General features: G+C 40.6%; 3 protein-coding genes across 6 annotated transcripts in view; 1 reads left to right on the top strand and 2 right to left on the bottom strand.

Moving 5' to 3' along the window:
• LOC126035357 (uncharacterized) overlaps positions 1-12,079 on the bottom strand; it is a 503,584-nt gene that overhangs the window by 191,065 nt on the left and 300,440 nt on the right. The window lies entirely within an intron of this gene.
• The window catches only part of LOC126035248 (junction-mediating and -regulatory protein-like), a 440,369-nt gene that overhangs the window by 237,302 nt on the left and 190,988 nt on the right, over positions 1-12,079 (top strand). The window lies entirely within an intron of this gene.
• The window catches only part of LOC126035332 (homer protein homolog 1-like), a 146,108-nt gene that overhangs the window by 64,418 nt on the left and 69,611 nt on the right, over positions 1-12,079 (bottom strand). For both annotated transcript variants that reach the window (XM_049793845.1, XM_049793847.1), the window contains exon 5: positions 7,600-7,742. In XM_049793845.1, the coding sequence (XP_049649802.1) occupies positions 7,600-7,742 (143 nt within the window). The remainder of the gene's footprint in view (positions 1-7,599; positions 7,743-12,079) is intronic.

The following is a 12,079-nucleotide window of genomic DNA, read 5'->3' as shown; positions in this document are numbered from 1 at the left end:
TTTGAAGGATAGCCTACTAGAGCTAAATCTCAGCAGTTTAGGTAGAAGTGCAGGAGTGTGGGAAGCAGTAGGAATTAGGTCAGGGAGGGAGGGGAGAACAATCCCTCTCCGTGTGCTTCTTCCTGAGACCGCCAGGCTCTTGCTGGTGAAGCAGAAGAAGCAGAACAGCACAGCTAGGACCTTCACAACATCAAACAAATATTGGTTGAGGTGAAGTCAAGACCTACTTCTAAGTTGCTATATTAACCAGTTCTTTGCTTACACTGACAGCGGGAACATATCGCCTTTGAGTTTTTTCACCGAGTGTACCTCAAGAAATAATCTTTTCTCAACAGAGTAATTGAATTTACCAGAGTTCCTTCAGTGTGCCTTAAAATGTCACAGTTCATTATAGTACTGTGCAATGTGAAGACAGTTATTGCCTTTTATGCTATAGAGAAACCTTTTTAAAAAGCCTAGCTTTATCAGTCTCCATTCTAGGAGGTTTTCAAAACCGAACTGGATAAAGCTTAGAGCAGCCTGGTCTGATCTCATAGCTGACCTTCTCTGAGCAGGAACTTGGATTAGAGATTTCCTGAGCTTCCTCACAAGATGAAATTATCCTGTCATCAGGCTAAATAGCATTCAAAACCAAGAATTAAAAAAAAAGAAAAAAGTAATACTCACCCCTAGAACTACTTGGTAAGGAAACTATGCAGAACACTATAAAGAACATCCAAATACTAGGATTTGAGTATAAATTCAAATTACAAAATGCCACAAAAATTAACTCAAAACTTTTCTTTAAAGCCAATTTAAGTTTAGCATGATTCACAAAGTATCTTTACTGTAACATAACTAAAATATTTAAGCTTGTAGGAGTAGTTGTAATACACAAAGTGAAAAAAATCTACTAAACATTTCTGCATACATCTTTTAATGAAAACTCAGTGAAGGAATATGAGCTAGCAGCAAGATTTTTGGTTTTTTCTTTGCATTGGATTTACATGCAGCATTATTAAATGGTAAGCTATCTAGATGATAAAATATCTAATATATAAGCATAAGTCCATTTTCACTAAGGCAATGAGTCGAAATTTCATATTAAAACTTGTTTGAATACAAAAAAAGGAATTTTAACAAATAAGTAACAAACACACACATATATATTGTCTAATCAAAACATTATATAATAGAAATTCCAAGTTTCATTAAATTTAGATGGAACATTGTCTTGGTTTCATGCCAATCCTTTTATTATTACTATTGTCATTTTATTAGTGTTACCATTATCATTATTAGTTGCTTCCTTTCTGTTCTATTAAATTGTTCTTATCTCAACCCATGAGTTTTACTTTTTTTTTTTCTGATTCCCTCCCCCATCCCACAGAGGGGGTAGTGAGTGAGCGAGCGGTTGCGTGGTGCTTAGTTGCTGGCTGGGGTTAAACCATGACAAACATCTTCATGTATTACATGAAAAAATGAGGTAAAAGGTACAAGTCACAGTTCACAGAAAGTTGAAGACTTTCAAGATTTGTTCCAGAAGAATTCTCTTATGTTAAGTTTTGTTTCTGAAAGTGTTTTATCCCACAGCTTCATGAGGTGCCAAAAATGAAATAAAAATTGTTATAAACAAATGTATTTTCTTCAAAGGTGAAAGAGCAAGTTCACTAAACATTTACCAAAAAGCCCCAAGCAGCAATTGCAGAGTTCGCCAGACACACTATTCAGCTTTAATATTTGAATTATATTCTAATGCTAAATAAGCTCAGTATAGTATTTTTTTGGGCACATTCAGGCCATCAGAAATTCTATACTATGCACCAACAGGATTAAAACTTACATTTAAAAGCCAAGTGCAGTCACATTGAAATGGTTACAAAATTTTTAGCAACTTTTTTCTCAACAAACACCTTTTTATGGTCAAATATTTTTAGATGGGGAAAAAAATAAAATTACAATTTAAAGAATGTGGAATATATTTTTTTAAAAAAGAAGATGTCTGAGAAAACTAAGTTTTAGTTAAGAAAATACACACTTTAGTATTAATTATTTTAAATATTAGATTTTATTAACTAGCTTTTGTTAGAAAAAAGCCTTCCTGGACTAGCCATCATTCAGAAAATGACTTGATCAGCGTCTCAGCCAGGACTTTTAAAAATTCTAATGCCAGGCTTAGGTTACATTTTACTTTCATTTGTTTTGGCAATGTTTACTAATGAGAGCACTGCTCAAGCTATATTATAAGATGTGGAAGTTCCCAAGTAACATTACTTCATAATTCAACATTAACCACCATAGTTAGTTGTCCTGGTTTCGGCTGGGATAGAGTTAATTGTCTTCCTAGTAGCTGGTATAGTGTTTTGAGTTTGGTATGAGAAGAATGTTGATAACACACTGATGTTTTCAGTTGTTGCTCAGTAATGTGTAGTCTAAAGTCAAGGATTTTTCAGCTTCTCATGCCCAGCCAGCAAGAAGGCTGGAGGGGCAGAAGAAGTTGGGAGGGGACACAGCCAGGACAGCTGACCCAAAGTGGCCAACGGGGTATTCCATACCATGTGACATCACGTCTAGTATATAAACTGGGGGGAGTGGGGGTGGGGGGAATCACTGCTCGGGGACTGGCTGAGCATTGGTCAGCGGGTGATAAGCAATTGCATTGTGCATCACTTGTCTGTCATGGGTTATATTTCTCTCCCTTGTTGTTATCTTCCTTTTCATTACAATTCTTACTCTTATTATTATATTTTATTTTTTATTTAAATTATTAAACTGTTCTTATCTCAACCCATGAGTTTTACTTGTTTTTGTTTCTTCTCCCCATCCCACCAGGGTAGGGGTGGGGGGGGCGAGGAGGGAGTGAGAGAGCGGTTGCATGGTACTTAGTTGTTGGCTGGGGTTAAACCATGACATAAGTTTAAAAAGGCAAGAGGTTTAATTGCAAGAGTTTATCTTTCTGTGTTTATCTCTCAAGCAGTTGACTAGAGTCACACTGCTTTTGAACAGCGTTAGGACTTTCCAGATAATGATAAATTGAAGCAACTAGATTTTTGCTCTATTATGCTCATGGGATATGAATAAGATTGTAGACATATATTGGAGAATGTTCATTTCAATACTTACAATTATTTACTGAAATAATAAAAAAATTAAAGATCTAATAACAAAACTCTGTTGACTTAAGTAATGCTTTTTTCCAGCTTTTGGGTATAAATGGTCAGAAAATAAATACCAAAGTAGTCTACACTTACTCTGCTGAAATAACACAGCCCCCAACTACCTACACTAAGACATACAAAGCACAGAGAAGAATGCTTGCAGAAGAGGACATATCTGGCCAGAGAGGATGTGTTACAACACACGTTTTTCGGTGCGTGCAGATTAAAAATGACAAGTAGTAAGATGTAGACTAAAGCATGACCTCCACACCTCTCATTTTGACCTTGTTAACTCCTTTCAGACCCTTCCAGTTCATATAGACATGAAAACCTCTTCCCTAGATCACTGTCCTGACAACAACCCCCTTCAAACCTTTACCCGTCTGCTGCAGAGGTGCCCGCACTCGTCTAAGCTTGCCGACCCTCTCGGCAGCAACGCAGTTCCCACCTCACCAGCCATCCTCGCTGTGCGGTGCTGTGGCACCTTGTCCTGCCCACAAAGCTCCAACCTTTGCCCCATGGCTGCCTGGGCTCCTGCCAGGTGGCCCCACACATGCCTTCCCCTGTGCTCCAGCCTACACTGAGGACCGCTCCTTTTGGACCTTCACAGGATAAGTACGTACTTTCATGCCAGAGCAGAATATAGCTTTCCTAATCATGGAAGAAATGAACTTGTTACGCTAGTGTTATTTTAGTGAAGCATGGCCAGCCTCAATGACTCTCATGTCCCCTATAGCTGAACTCATTGGAGGGAGGACCACACCATCTTTTCTTTTGAAAAGCATTAGTGATTGATCAACAGCTCCAGAAGTAAAGGCAAATACGTAAAAAACATTGCCATGCACAAGACAACACTCACATGCCCTTCCAGCATTATCCTTCTTACCCAGAAGCACTGGCTAAACTTTAACTTTGCTGAAACGCAGGGTGTGGAAGAAGCTCAGCAGGAGTTACTAGGGCACACAGGGAAAGGGTTCAGTGTGGCAACTCCTCTCCATCACACATGGAGTATCACCAATACACAGCAGCATCAAAAGGGCAGGGAACAAGGAGGAGCACAATCCCTTTCTGTACCCTGACACATGAAAAGCCAAGGGAGTCTCCAATGATCAAAGTGTAAGGTTTTGTTTAATTTTTTAATTTTTTTTTTTTTTTTTAAATTGGGGCAAACAGACTTCCTGCAGAGAGCACCCTTCCAGCCAGCACAAGCAACTAGGTATGTCTACCTAGTTGCCAATTTAACATTATGCAATGCCTCTACAAAAACATGCCCATTTAAACAGTACTAAAACAATCCTGGAGGCTTCACTTTCCATCTCTTTCATGCATGTGTTACATAGTGCCGTTTTAGAGAGCCTTCATTAAAGCTAACAATTAAATCCAATCAAACAGCTGATTTCCAAACTAAGTTCTGTCATCAACTTGAAAAACATAATGGCAGCTGGAAAATAACTGGAATCTTTTGGAACATACATTTTTTAAAATGGTAGTTTCCCTCTGATTGAGACAGTGTTCCTTGACACACACACACACAAAAGGATTCTTTTCTTTCTATACAACAAAAATTGTCAGAAAGCACCTAAAAGCATTTTCTTTCTGGGTTAAATAATAACATATAAATGTACTCATTTGAGCTTTTCAGTATTAAAAAAAAAGAAGTAACCTATATGAATCTTTATTTGTTTATAATAAAAACCTTATTTAGTCCAAAATAATTCATTTCAAAGAGTTTGAAAAAATTTGCATTTTCTTTGGTAATAGCTCACTAACAAACTTGAAGCTACCATTAGCAAGACAAGAGATCCTGTACTGGGTTTGCATGGCAAGGTTTTGGTAGCAGGGGGGCTACAGGGGTGGCTTCTGTGAGAAGCTACTAGAAGCTTCCCCTATGTCTGACAGAGCCAATGCCAGCCGGCTCCAAGATGGACCTGCTGCTGGCCAAAGCTGAGCCAATCAGCGACAGTGGTAGCACCTCTGGGATAACATATTTAAGAAGGAAAAAAAGTTGCTGGGACACAGAAACAGCAGCCGGAGAGAGAGTGAGAACATGTAAGAGAAACAACTCTGCAGACACCAAGGTCAGTGAAGAAGGAGGGGGAGGAGATGCTCCAGGTGCCAGAACAGAGGTTCCCCTGCAGCCTGTGGTGAAGACTATGGTGAGGCAGGCTGTCCCCCTGCAGCCCATGGAGGTTAACAGTGGAGCAGATATCCACCTGCAGCCTGTGGAGGATCCCACGCCAGAGCAGGTGGATGCACGCAAAGGAGGCTGCGACACCATGGGAAGCCCATGCTGGAGCAGGCTCCTTGCAGGACCTGTGGACCTGTTGAGTGAGAGGAGCCCACACTGGAGCAGGTTTGCTGGCAGGACTTCTAACCCCACGGAAGGGACTCATGCTGGAGCAGTTCATGAAGAACTGCAGCCCGTGGGAAGGACCCACGATGGAGAAGTTCGTGGAGGACTGTCTCCCGTGGGAGGGACCCCACGCTGGAGCAGGGGAAGAGTGAGGAGTCCTCCCCCTGAGGAGGAAGGAGCAGCAGAGACAACGTGTGATGAACTGACCGCAACCCCCATTCCCTGCGCTGCTTAGGGGGAGGAGGTAGAGAATTTGAGAGTGAAGCTGTGCCTGGGAAGAAGGGAGGAGCAGGGTGAAGGTGTTTTAAGATTTGGTTTTATTTCTCATTATCCTATTCTGATTCGATTGGTATAAATTAATTTTCCCCAAGTTGAGTCTCTTTTGCCTGTGACAGTAATTGGTTGAGTGATCTCTCCCTGTCCTTATCTTGACTCTCGAGCCTTTTGTTATATTTTGTCTCCCCTGTCCAGTTGAGGAGGGGGAGCGATAGAGCGGCTTTGGTGGGTACCTGGCATCCAGCCAGGGTCAACTCACCACAGATTCTCATGAGAATCATCATGAGAAGTGTCCTTCAAAATGCAGAGTTATTGTTGGAAGACCAATTCTAGATCGTGGTATTTAACAGGACAATAAACTAAAACCAGGCACTCATACCACATACATGAAGTAGATAGAAAAATGCAAAGCATGTAAAAATTTTGTAAACTCTATTCTACGCCATCAGAAATTACAACTGGGGAGTTTCAAAAAAATATCTTCAGTCATGGTCAATGCAGAGCAAAGCGTAGTTACTATATTGGCATACGAGAAAACATATTTACATATGCAAAGCAATAGGGAAGATCTTGCAGCTGTCATTTTTAAAAAATACCAAACAAACCACTACTTTTATCACAACTCCTTTTCACAAAAATGTTGATAGAGAATTCCAACACACAAACAGTAAGTTTAAATGAACTTGTTACAGAACACTGATGTGCAACATTTGTAATAATCCTTCAACATGCACAGAGCTCTCTTACAAAGCACCATTTCTTGTAAAACATGTAATAGATGCACTGGTGACAACTGAAGTATAAAAATAAACACAATCACTCTGCTAAAAAAGTATAATTTTTTTTCTCATTTGTAAATGTAAATCATTTTTCCAGATATCTTTAATAGTATTATTCTCTTACAAAAAATGAGAAGTCTTGAACAATTCCAGATCCATCTCTGTTCATTCTGAATTATTTGCATGACATATCTAACATCCTAGTGTTCCCTAACCTTTGATCAAGAGCTCTTAAACTCTATTTAAACTGATTCAGACGATGTTTAAAAAAAATAAACCTAGTATTTCTAGCTTTGATCTAAGTTTATTAAATATTTAAGTTACTCTCCATGGTCTCAGTACATAATGTGTTTTATTGAGTGTCCCATTTACAATCATTTCTAATAGGCAAGATATACCCATCTTACCTCATTATTTGTATCATTAAATTAAAAGTCCTAGTTTTCTTTAAGACCAGAGTACAGTATTCCTAGTGCAATGAATTATATATAATTCAGTCTGAAGCAGAACTAACTATACTTCTCTCATGTTTCAAAAAAACCCTGAAAAATGTTTTCAAGTGTCAGAGAACTGTTCAATTAAATGCTGCTTTAAATTTTATAATCCAAAAGTTATGTAAGAGTTGCTTTTCTTCCAACAACTCACCAGTGAAAGGCTGACATCCGATCCTATCAGTCGTTTAAAGAAAATGTGTGCAAAAATAATTTAATTGGAATAGTCTAAGAAACAGTTAACTTTACTAAGATCTCAAACAGTGAAATAATGATTCCTGTTAAAGGGACACCTGCACTAGCCAGTGTTCCAGGGCTCGCATTCAGCTGATTAAACTATAAAATAACACCCCCCAAAATCTTATTCAAAGAGATTTCCTCATGTTTTTTTGTGAAAACAAAGATTATACTACAAATCTGAAAGCCAATCCTTTTTTTTTTTTTTAAATCACATAATTTATTTCTTAATTTTGCTAGGTGGAAGCCACGACATGGGAGAAGGTCCCTTTAACGAGGAAGGAGATAAGTACCACTTAGTCAGGATGTGGGAATAGAATCTGTACCTATGTGTAAATGGCAATGCGTTCTGGGTTGGTTCAGCCCTTGGTTCCGAGTTCTGTGTCACTTCCGGCATCACTCTCTCGTCATCTGTCCCATTGATACTTTCTGGCGTTAAAGGAGACTGAATATCCCCTCCAGCTGATTCCTTAAGTAAAACAAACAAATGACACATTAGAATTACCAAGTGACCTGCTCAGGAAGGCTATGTGTATATAAGCACTAACATAAATTCTTAAATGAGATACAAACTTTAGGCAGTATTAACGTGAGGCTCACAGATTTTCAGCATCCCTCATGGTCATATTTCATCATGTGAATTTAATTTAGAAGTGTATTATCATAGTATTCACATTATCTTGCACAAAACACAGCTGACCTATGATTTATTTGCAAGTATGTAGCCTCCTGCTTATTACAGACCTCTCTCTCTTACCTGATATTATATTCAGCCCTCAGCCAGCTGAGGCAACTATTGACACTCAGGATTCTTATCTCTTACTTTATGTATTCTAACACGATGAAACAAACAATTCTGATGTTTGTTTCAAAATCTAGCTTTCATTTTGTGTATTAACCAAAGCGAACAGTGGAAGGGCCATTGGTGGTGCATTCAGTTTCACCTATGAGCCATCTGTAAAGAAAAATTGTTCAGCACAGTCCTCGCAAAACTTTAATACACACGTTAGCCTGGCCTAGCTCTTGCTGGTCATGGTATTATCTGGGACAGAGAATACTCCAGTTATACCCAAGCAGCTACTACTACGCAACCAGAGACCTGAAAAACTTATTGGCTGTCTTCCTAGCAGAAAGCACTGGTACAGGTTTTAATCAGCCTTCATCACGCCAGCATGTACATTTACGTTTTGGCCAACAAACACTATTTTCCAATTTCTAATCACTGAAAAGTACTTCCTTTTTAAAAAACATAGTACATTGTGTAGCCCACATCCTAAGTTAGAACATTATAGGCTTTTCAGTCCCTATATGTAGTTTAATTTTAATATTTTCTTTCCTATTATATACTTTTTCAAGTAATGATTTTTGCAGGACATAAGCGAGTCATATAAGCTAAGTAGCTCATCTCAAATTTAAAATGTCTTAGTAGGCTTTATATAATCAAGTGGTAACATTTAACTCTAAGATAGAAGAGTTTCATGAATAGAGTTCAGTGGATGTCATGGAGGGGTGTCTATACAGCAGAGAATTGGTTGAATTACAGTATTTCCAAAAGCTAAGCACCTCCTATGGCCACACAGCCTTTTACCATCTGCATGGGGAAGAGATAAAACTGCTATTTAATGTTATTAAACTGAACCACAAGCACAGTCTCTGGAGGGTCAGCAGCTCCTCTTCCCAGCTCTTTGACACTCCATAGAAAGCTGAAGAACAGCAATCTCAGAAGAAACTGCAAAGTATCTGAAGATGGTCATGATCTTACAAGATCAAGGCCTAATTTTGAGCCTCCACTTGTAGCCTTCAACTAGTTTACAAGGATAAGGCTTTTTGAAAGGCACTAATGAATCTGGTCCTATATCTATAAGAAATGTTGCCCTTAACTTTGAGACTTGAAGAGATGAAAAAACTCAGTTCTTTTAAAGAAAATAAGATCTGGCTGTCATCATCACCTTCCACAAAGCACTGGTGTCACTTAACAAAAATATTGATGTTCAATGTTTCCATTACACTTTAAATTATATTAAGCATTTGCAGCACAACGATTGTCAAAATTTTGCATTTATTCTACTGTATTTCTTACATAATGAGAGACATAGCCCACACTACAACTTCAATTAGTGAGTAACATGGAGTCATATGGAAACATTTTAATAATGACTTCAAGTTTTATTATATTTAGCATTCATCAAGTTACACAATGCACATGCACAAGTGTCTCCATTCTCCATTTACTTATTAAATTCCTACTAATTAAAAAATAGAAAAGAATTGGCTTACATTGATTTATTACACAAATATAAACTGTTATTTATAATCACAGAATCATAGAAGAGTTTGGGTTAGAAGGGACCTTTAAAGAGCATCTAATTCCAACCCCCCTGCCATGGGCAGGGACACCTTCCACTAGATCAGGTTGCTCAAAGCCCCATCCAACCTGTCCTTGAACACTTCCAGGGTGGGGGCATCCACAACCTCTCTGGGCAACCTGTTCCAGTGCCTCACCACCCTCACAGTGAAGAATTTCTTCCTTATATCTAGTCTGAATGTACCCTCTTTCAGTTTAAAGCCATTACCCCTTGTCCTATCACTACATGCCCTTGTAAAAAGTCCTTCTCCGGCTTTCTTGTAGGGCCCCTTTAGCTACTGGAAGGCTGCTATAAGGTATCCCCGGAGCCTTCCCTACTCCAGGCTGAAGATCCCCAACTCTCTCAGCCTGTCTTTGTAGGAGAGGTGCTCCAGCCCTCTGATCATCTTTGTAGCCCTCCTCTGGACTCGCTCCAACAGTGTCCTTCTTATGTTGGGGGCCCCAGAGCTGAACACAGTACTCCAGGTGGGGTCTCACAAGAGCAGAGCAGAGGGGCACAATCACTTCCCTCGACCTGCTGGTCACGCTTCTTTTGATGCGGCCCAGGATACGGTTGGCTTTCTGGGCTGCAAGCACACATTGCTGGGTCACATTGAGCTTCTCATCAACCAACACCCCCAAGTCCTTCTCGACAGGGCTGCTCTCAAACCGCTCATCGCCCAGACTGTATTTGTGCTTGGGATTGCCCTGAACCATGTGCAGGACCTTGCACTTGGCCTTGTTGAACTTCATGAGGTTTGCACAGGCCCACTTCTCAAGCCTGTCAAGGTCCCTCTGAGTGGCATCCCTTCCCTCCAGTGTGTCGACTGCACCACACAGCTTGGTGTCGTTGGCAAACTTGCTGAGGGTGCACTCAATCCCACTGTCCATGTTGCCAACAAAGATGTTAAACAGCGCCGGTCCCAATATCGACCCCTGAGGAACGCCACTCATCACTGATCTCCACCCAGATATCGAGCTGTTGACCACAACTCTTTGAGTGTGACCATCCAGCCAATTCCTTAGCCACTATTCCTTATCCACGTTTCCCCTTTTCCAGTCACTGGGAACTTCCCCAGACTGCCACGACTTCTCAAATATGATGGATAGTGGCTTAGCCACTTCATCTGCCAGTTCCCTCAGGACCTGTGGATGCATCTCATCAGGTCCCATGGACTTGTGCACCTTCAGGTTCCTTAGATGGTCTCGAACCTGATCTTCTCCTACAGTGGGTGGTTCTTCATTCTCCCAGTCCCTGCCTTTGTCTTCTGTGACTTGGGCAGTGTGGCTGGAGCACTTGCCAGTGAAGACTGAGGCAAAGAAGTCATTGCGTGCTTCAGCCTTCTCCACATCTCAGGTAACCAGGTCTCCTGTTTCCTTCCGGAGAGGGCCCACGTTTTCCCTAGTCTTCCTTTTATCACCAACGTAACTATGGAAGCATTTCTCGTTGCCCTTGATTTCCCTGGTCAAATTTAATTTTATCAGGGCTTTAGCTTTCCTAACCTGATCCCTGGCTGCTTGGACAATTTCTCTGCATTCCTCCTAGGCTACCTGTCCTTGCTTCCACCTTCTGTAGGCTTCCTTTTTGTGTTTGAGTTTGTATAGGAGCTCCTTGTTCATCCATGCAGGCCTCCTGGTGTTTTTGCCTGATCTCCTCTTTGTTGGGATGCATCGCTCCTGAGCTTGGAGGAGGTGATCCTTGAATATTAAGTAGCTTTCATGGGCCCCTCTTCCCTCCAGGGCTTTATCCCATGGTACTCTACCAAGCAGATCCCTGAAGAGGCCAAAGTCTGCTCTCCTGAAGTCCAGGGTAGCAAGCTTGCTGTGTGCCCTCCTAGCTGCCCTAAGGATCTTGAAGTCCACCATTTTATGGTCACTGCAGCCAAGGCTGCCCTTTTGAGCTTCACATTCCCCACCAGCCCCTCCTTGTTGATGAGAACAAGGTCCAGCATAGCACCTCTCCTCGTTGGCTCCTCTATCACTTGGAGAAAGAAGTTGTCATCAATTCATTCCAGGAACCTCCTGGGTTGCTTGTGCCCCACTGTGTTGTCCCTCCAAGAGATATCGGGGTGGTTGAAGTCCCCCATGAGGACCAGGGCTTGTGAACGTGAGGCTGCTCCTAGCTGTCTATAGAGGGCCTCATCTGCTCGGTCTTCCTGGTCAGGTGGCCTGTAGCAGACCCCCACTATAATGTCACCTGTCCCTGCCCTCCCTTTAATCCTTTACATAATATAAATGTAAATTATTTATTTTATGAGTGTAAATTGTTACCTACTTTCAGGAAGAATCCTCTTATTTTATACTCAAAACTATTATGTTAAGTGTTAATATTTTAGAAGTCAAAATAAAATTTTGATTTTTACAGAACAATTTTACTGAACTGAAACTGAATTGAAATGTCAAAGGCGAGCAGAGTTGGCAATATTATCAAGCATCTGAATTGTTTTATACAAATTATGTGG

This window comes from Accipiter gentilis, chromosome W (genome assembly GCF_929443795.1).
Source record: "Accipiter gentilis chromosome W, bAccGen1.1, whole genome shotgun sequence".
Taxonomy (NCBI): domain Eukaryota; kingdom Metazoa; phylum Chordata; class Aves; order Accipitriformes; family Accipitridae; genus Astur; species Astur gentilis.
The sequence above is the reverse complement of the archived record's forward strand: the minus strand, read 5'-3'. Positions and strand labels throughout refer to the sequence as shown.